Source organism: Moschus berezovskii, chromosome 4 (assembly GCF_049115385.1).
Source record: "Moschus berezovskii isolate FMDL1 chromosome 4, NW_MosBer_1.0, whole genome shotgun sequence".
Lineage (NCBI taxonomy): Eukaryota > Metazoa > Chordata > Mammalia > Artiodactyla > Moschidae > Moschus > Moschus berezovskii.
Genome location: NC_142463.1, coordinates 86,738,759 through 86,757,279, shown reverse-complemented (window position 1 = coordinate 86,757,279; position 18,521 = coordinate 86,738,759). Strand labels below are relative to the sequence as shown.

Below are 18,521 nucleotides of genomic sequence, written 5' to 3'. Positions count from 1 at the left end.
CTGAACTGAACTGAACTGAAGGATGCTATGCTGTGTGCTGTGCTAAGTCGCTTCAGTCATGTCCTACTCTTTGCGACCCTTTAAATCGTATCCTGCCAGGCTCCTTTGTCTGCGGAATTCTCCATGCAAGAATACTAGAGTGGGTTGGCGAGCCCTCCTCCAGGGGATCTTCCTGACCCATGGATCAAACCTGCATCTCTTACATCTCCTGTACTGGCAGGGGGGTTCTTTACCACTAGAGCTACCTGTGAAACCCAAGAATGTTCTCAGCAAACTCAATTAGCCATGAATATTCACTATTAACTATTAACTGGTTTTCCACTTATTAGGTGTTTGGCTCAGAAGAATTACCCTTTATAAGTTTCAGTTTTGTTGCCTATAAAATAAGGGGAAAAAATGATCTCCCTGGTAGAATAAGGTAGTACATACATGTTCCTGACACAAATAATGTACACAATAAATAATTTTATTATTTTATATTACTTATTATTTCTCAGCAATTGATCCATATGGAAACAGATGGGATCATTTTTGAGACTTCAGGATGATAGAATTTCAGATCAAGAAAAAGCCTTAGAACATCCAAACCATGTCTAAGATTTCACAGGAGGAGGTGCCATAATGAAAAGTCTGCAGTGGCCCAGCAAATAGCCCTTTAAGAGGTGGAGACAGTGACACCCAGATCAAGTCAGTGTGCTGACTCCTGGACCTTAGTTATCAGGCACCCCCCATCCTGGTTTATCTGCGGTTCCTATACCTCAGAATTCTGTTCTTATGGTGGCTGAGGACTGGCCTTTCATTTAAATGAAAACAATTCCCCTATAAGCTTCAAATAGGTTGGCAATTTTTCAATTGAGCTGATTTTCACACTTTTTTTATACATGTAATTTTAAAACACATTCACTAGGGTGTAAAGAATGGCTGATGGTGAAACTCCACTTATGCACTGTCTAAAGTAAGGAGAGAACTTCATGTATTGTGTTTCTGCTTGGCCTTCTGATCATCTCATTGTCAGAAAAGTCCAGGTCGCTGCTTTGATTCTGGGCTACTCATTCACATACAACTGTACCTGAATTTCTTCATGAGCTTTGGCATTTCAGATAACATTCACTATTAAACTTGGATGGTTCTACAGTGTGAAATGGTAAAAATCTATGCATACTTGTCATTATTAATATTCTCTTCAAATAAAGGGGTAAAAATTAGCATGGACCACGAAGTAAATATGGAAAGTTGCTTAGTCAGGTCAGACTTGAGGCCCCTCTCTCAGCTGATCACAGGTTAGCAGAGTAGTAGGCAAACTTCAGAATGTCAGGAGGGAGCCTGGAATTGCTTTTAGTGTGATCTACTATTTGTTTTTGTCCTATGCCAAGCTTCAGCAATTCGAGCACTGGGATTTGAATGTATTAGGATATGATCCTACTGTGAAGGGCATTCTGAACAACTCACTTCTTTCAGCCTGCCTCATCAGCCATTGCTTCTGTGATTGTTCCAAATGAACCATTAGTGGTGTGAAGTGAGCGTTAAAGCACTTCCACAGCACAGGCGTAAACCCTGACCCCTCCGCTCACGGTGGCATTGGGTTCCTGATGTATTAGAGATTGGTGGGCTTTTCCTACCAATCCCAAATTAAAGTTATATTAGGAATGAATGGAAAACAGAACTGTCACTGGAAAGTGATGGGCATTAGCATTGACTGACTGGTGTGGTGCCGTTCTGCTGAATCAGGAGAAATTTCACAACTGGGAGCAACCCTGGGTTTACTCTTCTAGTTAACAAAATGAACCATCTCCCCCCAGGAGGACAACCCAGCATATTTGTAATGCCTATAAATTGCCACCTTCTATCTTCCTTCTTTCTAATATTTTCCTTTTTAAATTACCTCTGGGAGGCTCCTACTGGTTCTATTTAACAAGCAGTTCCTTCCCACCCTTAGGAGTTGAAAACAGTAACATCAAGTGCCCTTCCAAGTATTTATTTTTCATCACTGTTATGTATGTGGTGCTCAGCAAGGGAAATGAGACTAGCGTTCACATTGATAGCAAGGAAATTAAAAACTTGGATTCAGTGATGCCATTCATTTTTAGCAATAGAGATATAAGAGCCCAATGAGTGAAGTCATGTGTCTAGGACTGAAAATACTCTGAAGCGTCACAGACATTCCTCTTTAAGTGATTTGCCACCTATCAATGGATTCAACACGTGAGGTCAGCTGGTGAAATGTGAACTGGACGTTTCAATGTAACACGGCAAATAGCAGGAGACTGCAACCACAGCAAGTGAAAAATTACAAGTTAGGTTCAAGGCATTTGCCCAAGGAAGTAAAATCTTCATATCAGAGAAGCAACTGAAAGGATCATTTTAATGATCACAAGCTGTCAGGATTGTAGAAATTAATCTCATAGGGAAAAAAAAGAAAGAAAGAAAAATAAATCCCCTTGAACAATGGTAGCAGAAAAGCTATGATGGGAACCTGTTAATCTCCAGGAAACAGAAATTACGTAAGCCTTAAATCTGATTCTTAGAAACCAGAACTGAGGACTGAGAACAGGGCTAGTGAGAGTATGAGAGTCTGTCTGTTGGTAGAGAGATTATAGAAGAAAGCTGAGAGGCCAGACTGTGGTTCTTAATACAAACTGAGCTGTGTCTCTCATTATACATCCTTTCTGCCCCCACAGACTTGGTCTGAAAGTCAGAGCTGGAAGCTTGGAGAGGCCCGAGAGGTCTTTTCACTTGAATTCTCTTTTAAGCAGAAACTCTCCAACAAGCATCACTCATAGGAGCTCATTCAGCTTCTGTGTGAGCTTTTCCAGAGTCTGGGGATTGATCATAACCCAAGGCATCACACTGCATATTCTCAGACAGCTGGAGAGGATAATTTTTGGAAAATGCTAAGCTGAAACATCTCTCTCTTTCTACCCACTGGTCCTTATTCTATCTTCCTGAACCAACAAGTCTACCTGTTACATAATAGCCCTCCAAACACTGGTTGACATCTGTAAGATGTTAAACCACATGTTTACCAAATTGTTTAAACTCTTTCAAATGAAGAAATCCTTCATCAAAGACAAAACTCGCCTGTATCACTGCTTTGTTCAAATGTGTTTTGTTTTTTTTTTTTTTCAGTAACTGAACTCTTGCTACGGGCTGTCCAGTGAATGTTTCAGGGGAACTATAACCATTTTGGTTCTTGTTCAGTCTAAAATTGTGTTAGTGTCTTTGCCATTCACGACAAAACGTTATCTGGAATTGAACATCTTTGCCACTTGAACAACTTGTTAACACAGTTCTACACCATTCTACATTTTTGCGGTTTGTTTTTATAGCCTTAATTTGCAGCACAGTATCTAGCATATAGTAGGGACTTAATAAATGTTCACCAAAACTTCATAAGAAATCCTTATATAGCCATGTTGGTTAGTATAGAAGTCTCCCATTTTTCTCTAGGTAGTCTACTGGAAACAATGCATGATTTTATTAAAAAAATTAACATGCGTGTTTGTGTTTTAAAGAGGGTCTAAGATCTTATCTTTTTCCCCCAAGAATATTTTGTATTTTTCTTAAGGTTCAGGAGAGTATCTCTCAAAGGCCTTTAATAGCATTGCTCTCTTATGTGACACTGTCATCTCCCTACTATTAATATGTGGTATAAATAGTTTCCTGACTGCTTCTTCCACTCTTCTGGGTAAAGAAATTCTCATTGCAGTCAACAATTAGCAGGACACATCTTTTAGCAGATATCTTGATATGTGAGGGCTTCCCTCGTGGCTCAGATGGTAAAAAATCTGCCTGTGCAATGTAGGAGACCCGGATTTGATCCCTGAGTCAGGAAGATCCCCTGGAGAAGGGAATGGCTACCTACTTCAGTATTCTTGCCTGGAGAATTCCATGGATAGAGGAGCCTGGCAGGTTACAGTCCGTGGGGTCGCAAAGAGTAGGACACAACTGAATGGCTAGCACACACATTTTTGATATGTGAATTCCCCCATTTGGAAGATTACAAAGCATTTAGATTTCCTAATTTGGCTTTGGACAGTATCTATAACCTCTAAATGGTTGTACAGTCTATGAAACACACTCACAATACTTTTTCTATAAGATCTTTGATCTTCACTGAAAAATATTTCAGTTTCTAATTCACAGTGCAAGCCTATACCTTCTTGACATACATCACTCTTTTCTAATCATATTATGTATTTCTTTCAAAGTTTTACCTTTGAATATCTTTATTCCAAATAGGAGTTACATTCAATCTCCATGATACCTGCATATTCATTGCTATTATTAAAAGCTGACATTCTTGATGATAATTGTGGTAGGCAGAGAAAAATATCTCCCCAAAGATGTCTATATCCAAATTCCTGGAACCTGTTCCCTTACATGACAAAAGGGATGAGATTAAATTAAGGGATTTCAGATGGGAAGATTATCCTAGATGATCTGTGTGTTCCCATTCTAGTCACATGGGTCCTTAAAAGTAGAGACTGTGTCCAGGCTGTGGTTAGAGAAAGATATAGTGACAGAAGAAAAGGCACAGAGAGATGGGAAGTTTATGGCTTTGAAGGCTGAAGAACAGGGTCACGAGGAAAAGAGTGCAGATGGCACCCAGAAGATAGAAAAGGCAAGGAAACAGATTTTTCCCTCACAGTCTGATTGGAATACAGCCCTGCCAACACCTTGATCTTAGCCCAGGGAGACCGTTGTTTGGCTTCTAAATACAGACCTGTAAGATGATAAATTTGTGTTGTTCTGAGCTACTAAATTTGTGGTTATTGGTGATAATTTTCTAAGCAGCAGTGAAAACAAACAGAATTATTATGCATTCTCTGGAAGGCATACGCCTAAGCAATGGAATTCTGTTCCCCAAACTTTCTATCATTTTTCTCCTAAGAATAACTTGTTGCCTCTTTAAAAATTTTGTGGTTTGCCACAATTTCTGGTTTTACAGTTTTACAAGAGCATTTTTACTATATACTGATCAAATTTAATTAGAAACTCTTCTTGATCAGACCATTGAGCTTCCTGCTAAACACACGTTTTCTTGTTCTTGGTAATATATGTACCGATCCCTTCCAGGAACACGTATTCTGATACTCTAGGCCATGACCCAGCAACTGATTCTCAGCTTTCCCCCTGCTGTGTGTGCTTCGTTCTTGATTTCCTATATCTTCCAAAATCTTAACATTTAGCTTTGTCACAAAATATTTTAACTTTAATCCAAATATTCACACTGTAAGTTCTTCTGAAAGCACCATTAGTATCCATATAAATTAGGTAACAATGTGGGGAAATTGGTGGCTTTAATATGTCTGATATTCCAATGTAGCTTATACATTCTTCATGAAGACAATACATCTCTTCATCAGCCCCACTGGTTCTATGTGTGGGTATTTCATCTTCCAAACCAAAAAAAAAAAAAACAAAACGCCTCCCTTATGTCTAGTCTTCTTGGCACCCTTAACAAGTGTTTCGTTATTTTCTAATACACGTTAACCAACCACATTTTATGTGAAATATGAAATGTTACTTTTTCTTTAGAAGGTTCATCTTTATTCTCTGGGATGTGGCTCATACCTCTTCTTGGATTTGAAAGGGGTGCATTAAAAAAGAACCTCTCCTCAATCTTATTCTTCTATGGAGCAACCTTAACACTAATTTTGATTCTGCCCGTCCTCCTTGAAATCTTTTCATTTCCGCACCCTTTCCTGGACCATGCATCCCATGCTGCCTGACGTCCATTCATTCTGGTGGTTTTTAAGTGCTTCCCCTTTTGTCAGAGACACCAGTTTACATTTATGGTGTATACAACCAGTGGCCCCCTCAGGCAGAAAGTTCACTAATGAGCCTGGAGTTCTTAATTTCCCCAGTTGAAGACACACAATTACTTTAGGGGTCACCCTTGTTTCAATCACTTAGTCTTGCATCTGAGCAAGGGATTTTTAGAATCCCCTAGGTCAACAGTTTGATACTCAGTAGTGGCCATTCTTATTACACTTTCCGCACTATCAGTCTACAATTAGCGTTAAACATGGATTCTTTAAAAAAACAAAACAAAGCACAATGCCAAAAACATTAACAGTTAAAATTTCACCAAATGAAAAATGTGCTTTGTACCATTTATTAAATAATAAAAAAAAAATAACAAAACACTGATTCTTACCTAGTTCTTTGACACATCAACTTGTACCTGGAAACTAATAATAATTGAGATCTTACTGCTGCTGCTGCTAAGTCACTTCAGTCGTGTCACCCCATAGACAGAAGCCCACCAGGCTCCCCCGTCCCTGGGATTCTCCAGGCAAGAACACTGGAGTGGGTTGCCATTTCCTTCTCCAATGTGTGAAAGTGAAAAGTGAAAGTGAAGTCGCTCAGTCGTGTCCGACCCTTAGCGACCCCACGGACTGCAGCCTATCAGGCTCCTCCATCCATGGGATTTTCTAGGCAAGAGTACTGAGATCTTACTATGTACCATGAACTCCACATTCATTATTTTCCATATGTGTTAAGTTTTAGTTTTATCATAATTTTTAGATGAAAAATTAAGTTTAAGGAGTCCAAGTACTTTCTGCTAAGTCCTGTGGGTAGTAAGGCAGTCCTCTGGGAGACTGGAACCTTGTGTCTGGATCCCTTGGACTCTGTCCTAATACGACAGCTCCTCCCTGGTCCTGACTCCCTAAATGTGCACCTAATCCCTGCTCATTGCTGCCAATGCCACTATCTGCCCTACTTGAACACTATGTTTTTCTTTCCTTGGTTTCTCATTGCCAGGTCACTATCACTGCCACCAATAATGTGGCCAACCCAAGGGTGGGTCCAACGTAGGGCAAACAGAAGCATGTGTATGTGCGCGCATGTGATGTGAGAGGTGGCTGGGAAGGAAGAGAGCAAGACAGATTGACGTGAGGGGCATTTTTGAATGTATTCATGTATATAGAGACATAGGTGTGATATGAAAAATACTTATCGGCCTACAAGCACCAACTAATTAGTATGAATACCTGCTCTAGTATTGGAGCAGGTGCTGAAGGCACACCACTTTGACAAGCATTATCCTGTTAGATTTTTGAGGATGTCTAAGAGATTCCAGGGAAGCATTTAGGGGTCTCAATGCAATAGCCATTTACCAACTGGCAAAAGGATTTCTATATTTTAACACAGAATGTCAGCCCTGTGTAGCTGGGTTGAGGGAAGAAAAGATTTCAGACTGAGATAAAATTCTTGTGTGCTCAAAGGTGTATTTGAAGTCTGTTAAATTTATATAGTAAATCCAGTCTCACCCTGCCCCAGTCCTTCCTTTACAGAGCAGTCAGAATAATCTTTCTAAAGCAGAATCTTATCCTCTCCTCTGCTTGAAACTGTATGGTGGATCCCACATCACCCCTGTAGGAAGGTCCTCACCTCTCTTCCCTGATGAGATAAAACTTCTTAGCTTGGCGTTCAGGACACTACATGATCTGGTCTATGGTTGCTTTTTCAACATTTAATCCTCATCCCGACACAAACAACACACACACAACATGCATTACCCTCTAATCATATCAATACCTTTTGATATTTCTGAAGCAGAGAATGTTAGGTCATGTACTATTTTTGCCCAAGAAGTTCCATCCAGGAAAGCTTTTACTAATACTAATACTTAAAGACTCAAAATGTCTTCCTCTCTAGGAAGGCTTACTCCCCACCTGGGCTTCCCTAAAAACATGTACATAGAACTTGGTCTGATTACCTTCTAACTGTTGGGTGCATGTCAGCTTCTCACTCCAGATTGTGAACTTCACATCCACATGCCCAAAGCAGCTATCTCTCTTTATCCTTTAGCCTCTACTGCTAGTTCAATACGTAATTTATAGTAGGTATTCAAGAAATACTCATGAGGGTTAAGTATTTACTCCTGTAATCTCACTGATCTACTTAACTAGGATGTAATAAGGTGCTGGAGTGGAGGCACAGAGCATTTTGTACATTATATAGCACGTATGTGGCACCTCCATGCCTAAATACAGTCTTCTAAGTCCAGAAGAAAAAATGTGATGACATTATATCTTTTTATAATACTCCAGAAATTAACACAGAAAAATCAAGTTAGGCCTTTTTGAGGCATACATTTCTTCGAAGGCTGGATTCGTTTACTTTCTTCTCCAGTGTCTTTCCCTGATTACACTTCAGGAACTCATTCATTAGGTCCTGCTGCACCAGGTAGTTAATGTGAGACTTTCCCTTTGGAAAGGTGTGTCTTCATTCCCTATGCTTTGAGTCTTGATGCTGGTCCCTCCCCTGTCTCTCTTTCTTTCCTTCTGACTACTGGCCTTCTATGGGCCTTTATATCGAGATGACAACTAACTCCTTAGTCCTGGATCCTCACATTGTTTTGGGGATCCCAAACTCATTCAGATCCTTAAAATGCTTCCTGGGAACCTACAGTGCGTATAACTTTCAAACCATGACCGTATCCAGAGCTTATGTACAGAAGTGCTGCCTGACTTCTGGCACTATTTGACTCTTTTAATGACTCTCCAGCATGGTGAGAGATGCTCACTCTCCAGCTTCTAGATGCCATCCTAACCTTGACCTGCTCAAAGCCAAATTTCTCAGTTATCACCACAGTTCACTGATGCCCACGATATTAGTATGGCAACAAATTTCACTTTGGCTTTATAATGTGCAGAATTGTAGCCTCCAGATAACTATACATTTCATAAGTAGCAGGTAAAATATTCTGTTCACCCCTGGTAAAAACTGGCTTTAGACAGTTCCTGCATGCTGACATTTTTTTTTTTTCCCAAGTGAAAACTAAGCAAAACCCTCTGGAGCTGTGCTGTCCAATATGGTAGACATATGTGTCTATTAAGCCTTGCAATATGGCTAGTTCTAATTGAGATGTTCTGTAAGCAATAAATATCTGATTTCAAAGGCTCTGAAAAAAGTCAAATATATCCTTAATAACATAACATTAATTCTATGTTGAAATGATAATATTTCAGGTTTTTCTGGATAAAATAATGTTAAAATCCACCTCTATTTATTTTTACTTTTTAAATGTGGATAACAAAATATTTCAAGTTACACGCATGGCTTGCATGATTTTCTATCGGGCTGCACTCTCCAGAGGCTCTGCCTGGTGACTCTTTAATATTAGTAAGCTGACTGTGTACAGATAGAATGGAAAGCTAGTGCAGAATTAAAAAGCAGAAGAGGTTTTGAATGACAGAAGGAAGCTTCTGCTCAGATTTTTAAATTTCTGTTCCCGGAATACACCGACATGCCACCTGCCTTGACAAGCTTTTAAGAAGGTCTGATAATCCTCAGAAAAATGAGGTTGAACCAAATGGCATCTGTGTAAAGCTCACTGCATGGTGCCTAACCTCAGAGGCTTAAAATCAACATTGATTTTCATCATTTATTTTATCCTGGCATTTAAATATCCCTTAGATTTATTACCTTTAGGTTTTTGGTTCAGAGGCAGTGATGGGTATGATACGAGGGTGATAATAAGTTATGTAGATACCATTTAATTTATGAACTCTGGAGCTCCAGGGTAGTTCAAGAAATATATTAACCACATACACATCACCCTTCATTCTGCAGTAAGGATTTCTAAGCTGGGTCCCTATTGTGCCACTTAATTTATGGTCTGGCCAGGTACACGGATCTGCGTACAATATTTCAATATAAGTTGCTCCAACCATCAGAAGAAACGAAGATGGGCTTCAAAGGAGCTGGCTGGACAGCTGATGAATTGCGCTCTCTCCTATATGTAGGCTGGGGCATTAAGTAGTTTTTAAAGCTTGTCAGCAGTTTGGGTCTTTTTCTGCTCTGAGAAGCTGCACGCACCAGCCTCGACAAGCAGAATCAGCCATGCTGCAGCAGGCAGAGGGCAGCTCCCAGAGTTACTTACGTTGACAGCCGTAGTGCCAGGAATTTCCCGGCAGGCACTCATCACACTTAGGCCCTGTTGTTCCAGTCTTACACTCACAAAATCCTGAGCCATTACAACGATCATGGACTGAGCCCAAAGGGTTACAATAACACTCTGCAGAAACAAGACAACACACAGGCTGGAGACAAGTCCACATGGCTTATAAGTTATCAATACAGGAGCGTCACTTACTTAAATGGATCACTTAAAGAAGATGTCCATTAATGAAATGCTTTGGCGAATATGGCTATTTCAGGTCCATTTATTTATTGCTCAGCCTTCCATGATATCATTTTTATGTTATGGGAGGAAATCAGTTGAAAACTTCTAAAGAAATAAGACATCATGCTCTTCACTGCTAACAGATTATAATAAAGGTTCCGTTTGTTAGGGCATTTTTAGATGGTTTAATGAATGTCATGAGAAGTTTGTATATCAAGGATAAATCAATATGCCATCAGTGTAAAATCTGTTTTAAATTATTCAAACGAGCCTATCTGTTACACTCAATATTTGAGAACTGCTTAACATTGTTAAAGTGCAATATGAATGCACTTTGTTCATTCAAAGGCAGTTTTACTTTATGATTTGGGATGGTGCATTATATATATATTTATACTGTGCTGCAATCAGCCTTTAGATATTGTATCTGCTAGGCATGTTATAGTTTTATGTAACTTAGATTAACAATCATGGAAGAAAAATGAATTTTGTAATCCTAAATAAATTTCAACATATGCACAGTTTGAAACTCGTATCATTATAATGTCTTTGGACAGAAAAATATAACTTTGTGTAATAAAAAGTAAATAGAATAATTTTTGGATTCCTCACATAGTATTATGCAGGATATTTTTACGTCTGAAGCTCTGCTTTGCTTAAACGATGAATTAAAAATGAGAACTCCTTAGGCTTCCATTAGCTAAGAAAGCTAACAGCAGTTAGTTTGCAGCTTTTGGAATTTGTAAGCCGAAGTTTCTTTCTTTGTAATCCCACTGTATAATACTGGGCAAATTATTATGCCCCTCTGTCTCTTGATTTCCCTTATTTTAAAATGGTATCATTAAGAGATTTTCATGTTAAAAATCAAATAAAATCACACCAAGCAACTAACCAAGCAGCCAACTACAAGAAACCCTGAGAATTTTAGTTTAGTATCTTTAAGTTTAGTGTCTTAAATTGGCAATGGAGATTAAGGGTTTATTGTTATACAGATAGGTCTAGAGGTGTGGTTCTGTCATAGGAACTAATCAGATAATTTCTTCAAAGACTGTGGAGTACCTTGGAATCATTATTTATTTCATATTAAGGGAATTTTGAAGTTCAGCACTCTTAAGATATAAACATTTGTGAGGCTGAGAGTGACATACATAGGTAAAACTAAAACCAAATAAAGTCTAAATTGCTCTCTTCTTGTCTGGCTTGATTTAATAATTGGAGTTTTATTTTAAATTGGCATTTTCTATTTTAATGTGTGTCTGTATGGTGGTGGTGGTGGTTTAGTTGCTAAGTCGTGTCTGATTCTTGCGACCCCACTGACTGCAGTCTGCCAGACTCCTCTGTCCATGGGATTCTCCAGACTAGAATACTGGAGTGGGTTGCCATTTCCTTCTTCAGCGGATCTTCCGACCCAGGAATCAAACCCAGGTCTCCAGAATTGCAGGCAAATTCTTTATCGATTGAGCTACAAGGGAAGCCCATGTATGTATGAGAGTTGTTTAAAAATATTTTAGATTGAAATTTTGTTGTGACTTTTAAAAGGTTTATATATATATAATCTTTATATATATATATATATACACACACACATAACTATAGCAAAACTACTATGTTTCTTACTATTTAAAGTAGGTAAGTTGACAATGAACCACCAGCTTTTTGTAAGACAGAGAATAGAGTCACATCTGGTCAGTATGAATTCACATACTATGCTAGTCAATTAGCCTGTAACAACTGATTAATATAAGGTTTGAGATGTAAAAAATGTAAACAAAATTTTAAAAAATATGGAACATCTAAACCACAGCACATCTCAGTGGTTGCCATATGAAAGGTGGAAAGTATAATGTACTCAGTCTTGAAAATTAGTGACAAAGAGAGGTGGGGTCTACTCTCCACATTACATACAAAGTAATTTAGTTTAAAAATATTATTTCTGGAACTCAAGTCAATGGTAGGTGTTGCGGTGATGAGGATAGCCTTGGGGAATCATATTTTATTTCTTGAAACTAGGAAGAATATGTAGGACTACAAAACTAAAAAACATGAAATACTTTTGGAAGTCTGATTAAAAAGTTATACTACAATTGATTTATAGGTATTAGAAGTGTCTTGGGTTTGTTTTGTTTTATAGAATGTGCCTCTGATTACCTGATCTTGGGTTTCCAGGGGAATGAAAACAATAATACATCATAACTGAAGTTTAGTAGCAAATGCTAAGCCCTGAATTTCATTCTGCTGTCAGGCTTGTTATCAGGGATTATTAGCAGTGATTACCCAAGGACAGAAGCCACCTATCCAGCTTACTGCTTAAATGCTCGCGTTTATATGAAACGGAAGCATGCAAGGATGCCATTTTCATGGAACTGCTGCATCACACATGCATCTTTGGAAACATGGCTGGCATGGAATTTGTATGAAAATGGGTAAATCTGCCAAGAATCACAAAGCAGTGATTACTGTTTCAACATGGAATAGCCTGCACTTTATATTTACCATAATATAAAATGATGCAAATAGTTCAAGACATCTATTTCAACACAGTCGTTACTTTGTCAAAGAAAGGTGCTGTTCCCTCAAAACCAGGGTGGTGGATTTCATTGCCAATTGTCAAAGAAATGGCAAATGCCTTTTTTCCCCCTTAACTATTAGGTGGCTTAGATGAAGTTCAAATTTGCAGAGATTAGTGCCTAATTCTGTGAAAGTGAATTGGGTAAATATCCATTCATTTTCATTAGTGCTTTCTATACAAAATGGTATTAAAATTAACTCTCAATTACTTGTGGCGTATCTTCTCAAATTTAATTCTTAGTCCTACTGCAAGCCCTTTAGGGAACTTAAATGCAGAAAACAGCAACTAGATTCCTGCTGCCCTATAGGGCAAAGCTTGGTAATTGAGTCACAGGCTTCCAATGGCCTTCAGAGAGGAAACCCAAGCCTCATCCTCGTGCTCTGGCAGCCTGATGGCTCTGCCCTTGGCCCCTCAAGTGGGAAAAGTGGAATCTACAGGTCTTTAAGGAAGCTGTTGAATGTTTATAGCGACTAAAGACAAAAGAGCTAACCAAATTTTTCAGTTCAGTCTTTAAAAACCGTTTTACTTCTTAGGAAAAGGGTAACAATTTAAAGAATTTGGGTATGTGAAGGGGATATTGTAGCTAATTTTAATGGTATATAAAAATACTCATTTGTATTTACTGATGACTTTACTTGGTTTGAAGAGTATAAAATACTGCATAGGGATATATTTACCAGTAAAATAAAATCTTCCCAAGGTTTATAATTTTAATTAACAAACTTTCTAGAAAGGGAGAAAACAATTGCTCTTCATTTTTTTTAAGTAGAAATAAACAGAATAATGTATATTAAGCTTTCCATTCATCTCTATTTTACATGATTTAAAAGACAAAAGCTGAATGGCTAGTTTCTTGTCTGTGTATAATCAAATATGGATTTATAACAGAACTATGCCTCTTAAAACTTGATAGGAGTGCAGATTTTGTAGTTCACAGATTACTTTAGAATAGGAAAAGGGGAAGACATCATTAGAATAGAGTACTCTGAGTAAAAATACTGGGATACTATTAAGTTACTTGCTATGAGAAATTTTATGAAATAAAATCTTTTCTTGTAAGGTTTTTTTATTTAATAAAATAATATGAAATTGATATTATAGAACATTTCCTCCTTATTGTAATGTTTTGTATCTTGAAAAAACGTATTAGGTTTTATCCCTGTGTTCCCAGTGTTCCTATTTATTTTACCTTCTCACTTGTTTCCATATTTATAGTATGACATTTATATATTTTTACAAATGACATTCAGCAAAATGTAACTGCATCTGAAATTCAGACAGCTATGTGCCTTTTGGTTTTCATTAATATTCTCAAATCTTTGTAACCCAAATGTTATAAAGGCAATTGAACTTCTGTTCACAAGCTCATAGTAGAATTGCTGCTCTCATCTTAAAAGCATACCATAAGTAAAAGTCTGACAAGTTTAGCTTTGCTAATTGTGTCCCGGTAGTTGGGAGAGAGTTCAAGTTTTGAAGTCAGGAAACTAACTCTTTACTAAGCTGTATGATTTGGGTCAATCTGTTTTACTTTTCTCAAATAGAAAATAGGGGAAATTATCAGTGGAATACTTACCACCACAATTTTGTTAATGAGGATTAAGTTAAAAAAAATTGCAAGTCAGTTCACAGTTTACCAAGTGTTTCCTGTGCATCCCATATGATACCAATTTGACCAGGAGTTCTCCATGACTTACCTAAGGCACACAGCTATTAAATAGCAAACTGGGACTTGAACCCAGCTCTCCAGCCTCTAAGTCCAGGAATTTCTCCACTAATTCACAAATAATAAGGAAGCACTTTGAAAAACAGAACATACTATAGACATGAACAGTATTATAAAACTTGACCCATTTTAACTGAAAAAACTTGTCCAGCTATTTTAAGTGACACTTGGCAAATACCTATACAACCTTGACAATCAAATCAGAAAACAATGATCTTAGAATTGCAGAATGGTTTGATGCCTTTTTTGATGAAAGGACCACCTTTCATTTTTCGGTTTGTGTATTCTATCTACTCTCTATGTGAAAAAAATATACTTTTAAAATTGGTTGCCTATATATTACCTATTATCTGGTAATAGATACGTATCTACCCTTTGCCATTTTGAATATATATGCATTTCTCCAAAGTACTTTATGAAGTGAAATTCCATTTCTTATTTTTCCATCAGCACCCTTTCTTAAAGACAGGTTCCTCAATGTAAAAGGTAGGAGAAGCTTTTTTGGATGGGAAGGGCACCTGATTCTCTGGCATTGACATGATCAGTAGTTATACAGGGTGGAAGGAATGCTCAAGGGAACCCTGTGGTCCTGGTTTTCCAGGGCTCATGTACTTTGGAAACTAAAAGAATTAATTGCCTTGAGCAGTTTTGAAAAATTGCTTCTCCTTTTGGGCTATAGGAAAATTCAATAAATGGAATTTCATTACTATGGATGGAAAAGTCAAGCAAACTTCTGTATTACCAATTGCTAGTGGCTTTCAATTCCAAAATGGCAGCATTTTAAATCAATATTTGTTGATTACCAATTATTTACAAAAGCTTGTGTCTTAGTTTCTCATATCTATAATTAAAAATCTTATAATGAGTTTACATTTTGAAAGCAGAATGTACAACTTTAAGACTTTAAGATCAGGTTGAAATGACCAGGTTTTAAGATTTCATGCAAAAACAAAGAAGAAGAAAAATAAAAAGAAAATTCTCTACCTCTTAAACATGATTTTTCAGCTCATCATCTTTAAAGCAACAATAAAAAAAGAATTCAAAATACATCCCCCAAGTATGATTTCAACCAGCACAAGTGAATTTCAAGTCCACCACAAGGAGGTTTCTCCATGAAGAAAGTTCATTCTGGCTCAGTTGTGGTGCAAAGCACCAGCCTCTCCACCTTAAATAGCTCCCCATCGCTTGAAAGGCACAGAACAATAGCTGAAATTATAATGGAACTGACCTATGCACACATTCTCATCGTCCAGCTGTGCAGAAGCATTTCTGAAGTAGCCCAGCCTGCATAACTCACAGTGCTGCCCTCTAGTGTTGTGTTTACAGCTCACGCAAATGACTGTATTTAGCAGATCGATATAACTGCACCGATTGGAGTGGCCGAAGCATTCACAATCTTGCAAGGAAGAACAGAAATGTATACAGAGTGTATACAGTTGCAGAGTATCAGCACACTACATGCTCAGATAAAATGAGCAGTGGAGTAAAGATGGCAGAATGGCATTACATGTATGTGATTCCACATGACACATGGTGACCACAGGTGGTTGTGACTGGCATGGAAGCAGCATCTGTTTCAAGCAGGACAGAAAGGTTGGACATTCAGAACATGATCAGAGGGTGTTAATTCTTGGCAGACAATATGAACAGAAGCATTCGCAGGTGTACACCTTTTAAAATTTGGGAAGGCTTGTTTCCATTGATGCAAAAGTCTAATTTTTGCACATTAAAAACTTCACTGTCTTTGCATCACTTCCTTCATTTTCTCTTCACATTTGCAGTCTTAAAAAAGGAGGAAAGACTGTTAGCATCTAAGGCCTGAGTCTGCCATCACTCATGACTCCTTTGTTTAGAGCCTTACTATCATTTATGTCAAGATAGCAACTCAGTCAGAGTTTCATAGAAGAAATCATGGCAAATTTAATACGAGTATAGACAATTAAACAATTGTTTATTTTTGTTCCTTTCAATTGATAAGAAGAGAATATGGCTTTTTGTAATCCTTTCATCAGGCCAAATCTGCATGTTTGCTTATGTGTGAGAGAGAATATAAAAAACGGGGAGATTATTGGTATGAAAAGAGTGTGCTTAAGATTTCCTTTTCTTGCAAGTTTCAAGCTAAATCTACTCCAAAATAAGAGTCAGGCAGCTGCTGTACCCTTAGATTTCTCTTTGTCTTCCCAAAGTGTTGGAGGTTCCTCTGAGGGTTAGGGGTGATGGTGATAATTAGACAAGGAGTTGTGGGGAAGGGTGGAGAGTGACTTAGTTGTTTCTCTTGTATCTCAACCAAAGCAAGTCATTAATCTAATTCAACCTTTTAAAAAGAAAAAAAAAAAGCCTCTACTGGTGCTGCTGCTGCTGCTGCTAAGTCACTTCAGTCGTGTCCGACTCTGTGTGACCCCATAGATGGAAGCCCACCAGGCTCCCCTGTCCCTGGGATTCTCCAGGCAAGAACACTGGAGTGGGTTGCTATTTCCTTCTCCAATGTGTGAAAGTGAAAAGTGAAAGTGAAGTCGCTCAGTCGTGTCCGACCCTTAGCGACCCCACGGACTGCAGCCTACCAGGCTCCTCCATCCATGGGATTTTCTAGGCAACAGTACTGGAGTAGTAGTTATTAAATCAGATAGAAAGAAAGTGTGAGAAGTAACTTGGTGGGGAATCTGTTTTGTCTTCTCAAAATATGGGGGTAGGCCTAGCTCACAATTATAAGGAAGGTGAACTATGAAACTGCAAACCTTGCTTGTCTAAAAATACCCCTCTCAATAATGTCTGGCTTTTATTTTATCCCACCAGGAAGCCAAACAGTCACTATTTGAGCCCATTCATTCATGCAATAAATAATTTATTCAGTTGTCTATGTGTTAGGTACAATGTAAAGTGCTGAATTACTCTTTTGCCCTAGAATAAAATTTTGGAAGCACTGCATTTGATGACCAGAGTAAAAATGAGTGTCATCAAAATGAATAAGGAAGAAGGAATAGGGTTAGCACCTTGGAGACCCCAGGTGCTTCAGAGAAAGGCAAGAAGAACGGGAGGCTCCTGAAGGCAAGGCCCTTTGTCTACTGCAGGCCAGCTTTGTCACTGTGTGCTGGCATACTGGGGATGCAGAGTGGGAGTGGGGATTCATAGGAACCAGAGAGAGGAGAGTTCTGGAAGGAGGCCGTATGGGAGGTGGGGTAAGATAATCCTGCAAATAGTCTAAGTCATGCCAAATAAATAATACTAACAGCAACAACAAAAATAATAAAATTACGTATCACCAAATTAAATTCTCTTAGAAGACAAGCATTTCACCCCCATACATTATGTCTCCCCGAGTTCATCCTAGTTTAGGCTGGCATTTCTGACTCCCTCGGAAACCCAAAGGGCTTCTCCTACTTTCTTTAGTTTAGGGTTTGGAACAGGGAGAATCTTTCTGGCCTGGAGCCACCCCAGAGCAGTAGTTTCAGGGAGGAGACCCACATCTCAAATCTAATTGCTTCCCAAGGACTTCTTCAGAGCTGCCTGGATTTCCTGAGGAGTGGGTACTCAGGGCCCTCGGGCTCTCCCTCTCTAGAAGATGCTCCTAAGTGGTTTCTGTTCTTCCCTTAACCCTGCCCTAGGTTAGTGCTCCGTGCACCTAATGTAATTAATCCAGATTGTTTTCAAGAGAATCTTTTTTGTACATATATTCAACCTAGGAACTTTTCAGAACCACACAGAAGTTCTTCTTGTCAAGATTCTTGTTTAAGGTAAGACAAATGTGCTCAGATAACTAGAAAAAAAACAAGAGGATGTGCTAAAACACACACAGACACACACACACACATTCAACAACACACACAGACACGCAAAGTGATAAAAGGAGAAATTCATTTAACTTGAGGAAAATTAGGAAAAACTAACAAAATTGAATCTTCTATGAGGGCAGATAAGGTTTATTTTTTAAAAAAAGAAGGAGGAAATGAGCATTTCCAGTGAGAAGAATAGAGTGTGCAAAGACATGACATGGGGGAATAGGAGAGAACAGGGCTGGAGAAGTTTCATAACACGGTTCCTTTCTGGGTAAGATCTGCCCAGCAGTCAGCACTACATGCTGGGCTTCACCTGAC

The 18,521-nt window shown here is 38.4% G+C and overlaps 1 protein-coding gene across 3 annotated transcripts in view; it reads right to left on the bottom strand.

Moving 5' to 3' along the window:
- NTNG1 (netrin G1) overlaps positions 1 to 18,521 on the bottom strand; it is a 403,458-nt gene that overhangs the window by 43,919 nt on the left and 341,018 nt on the right. The window contains exons 6-7 of one of the 3 annotated variants that reach the window (XM_088835530.1): positions 15,659 to 15,826; positions 9,896 to 10,030 (exon numbers count right to left, since the gene is read on the bottom strand). The exons of the other annotated variants lie outside the window; for them this stretch is intronic. Coding sequence (XP_088691656.1) covers positions 9,896 to 10,030; positions 15,659 to 15,826 — 303 coding nt within the window. The remainder of the gene's footprint in view (positions 1 to 9,895; positions 10,031 to 15,658; positions 15,827 to 18,521) is intronic. 3 annotated transcript variants of the gene reach the window in all.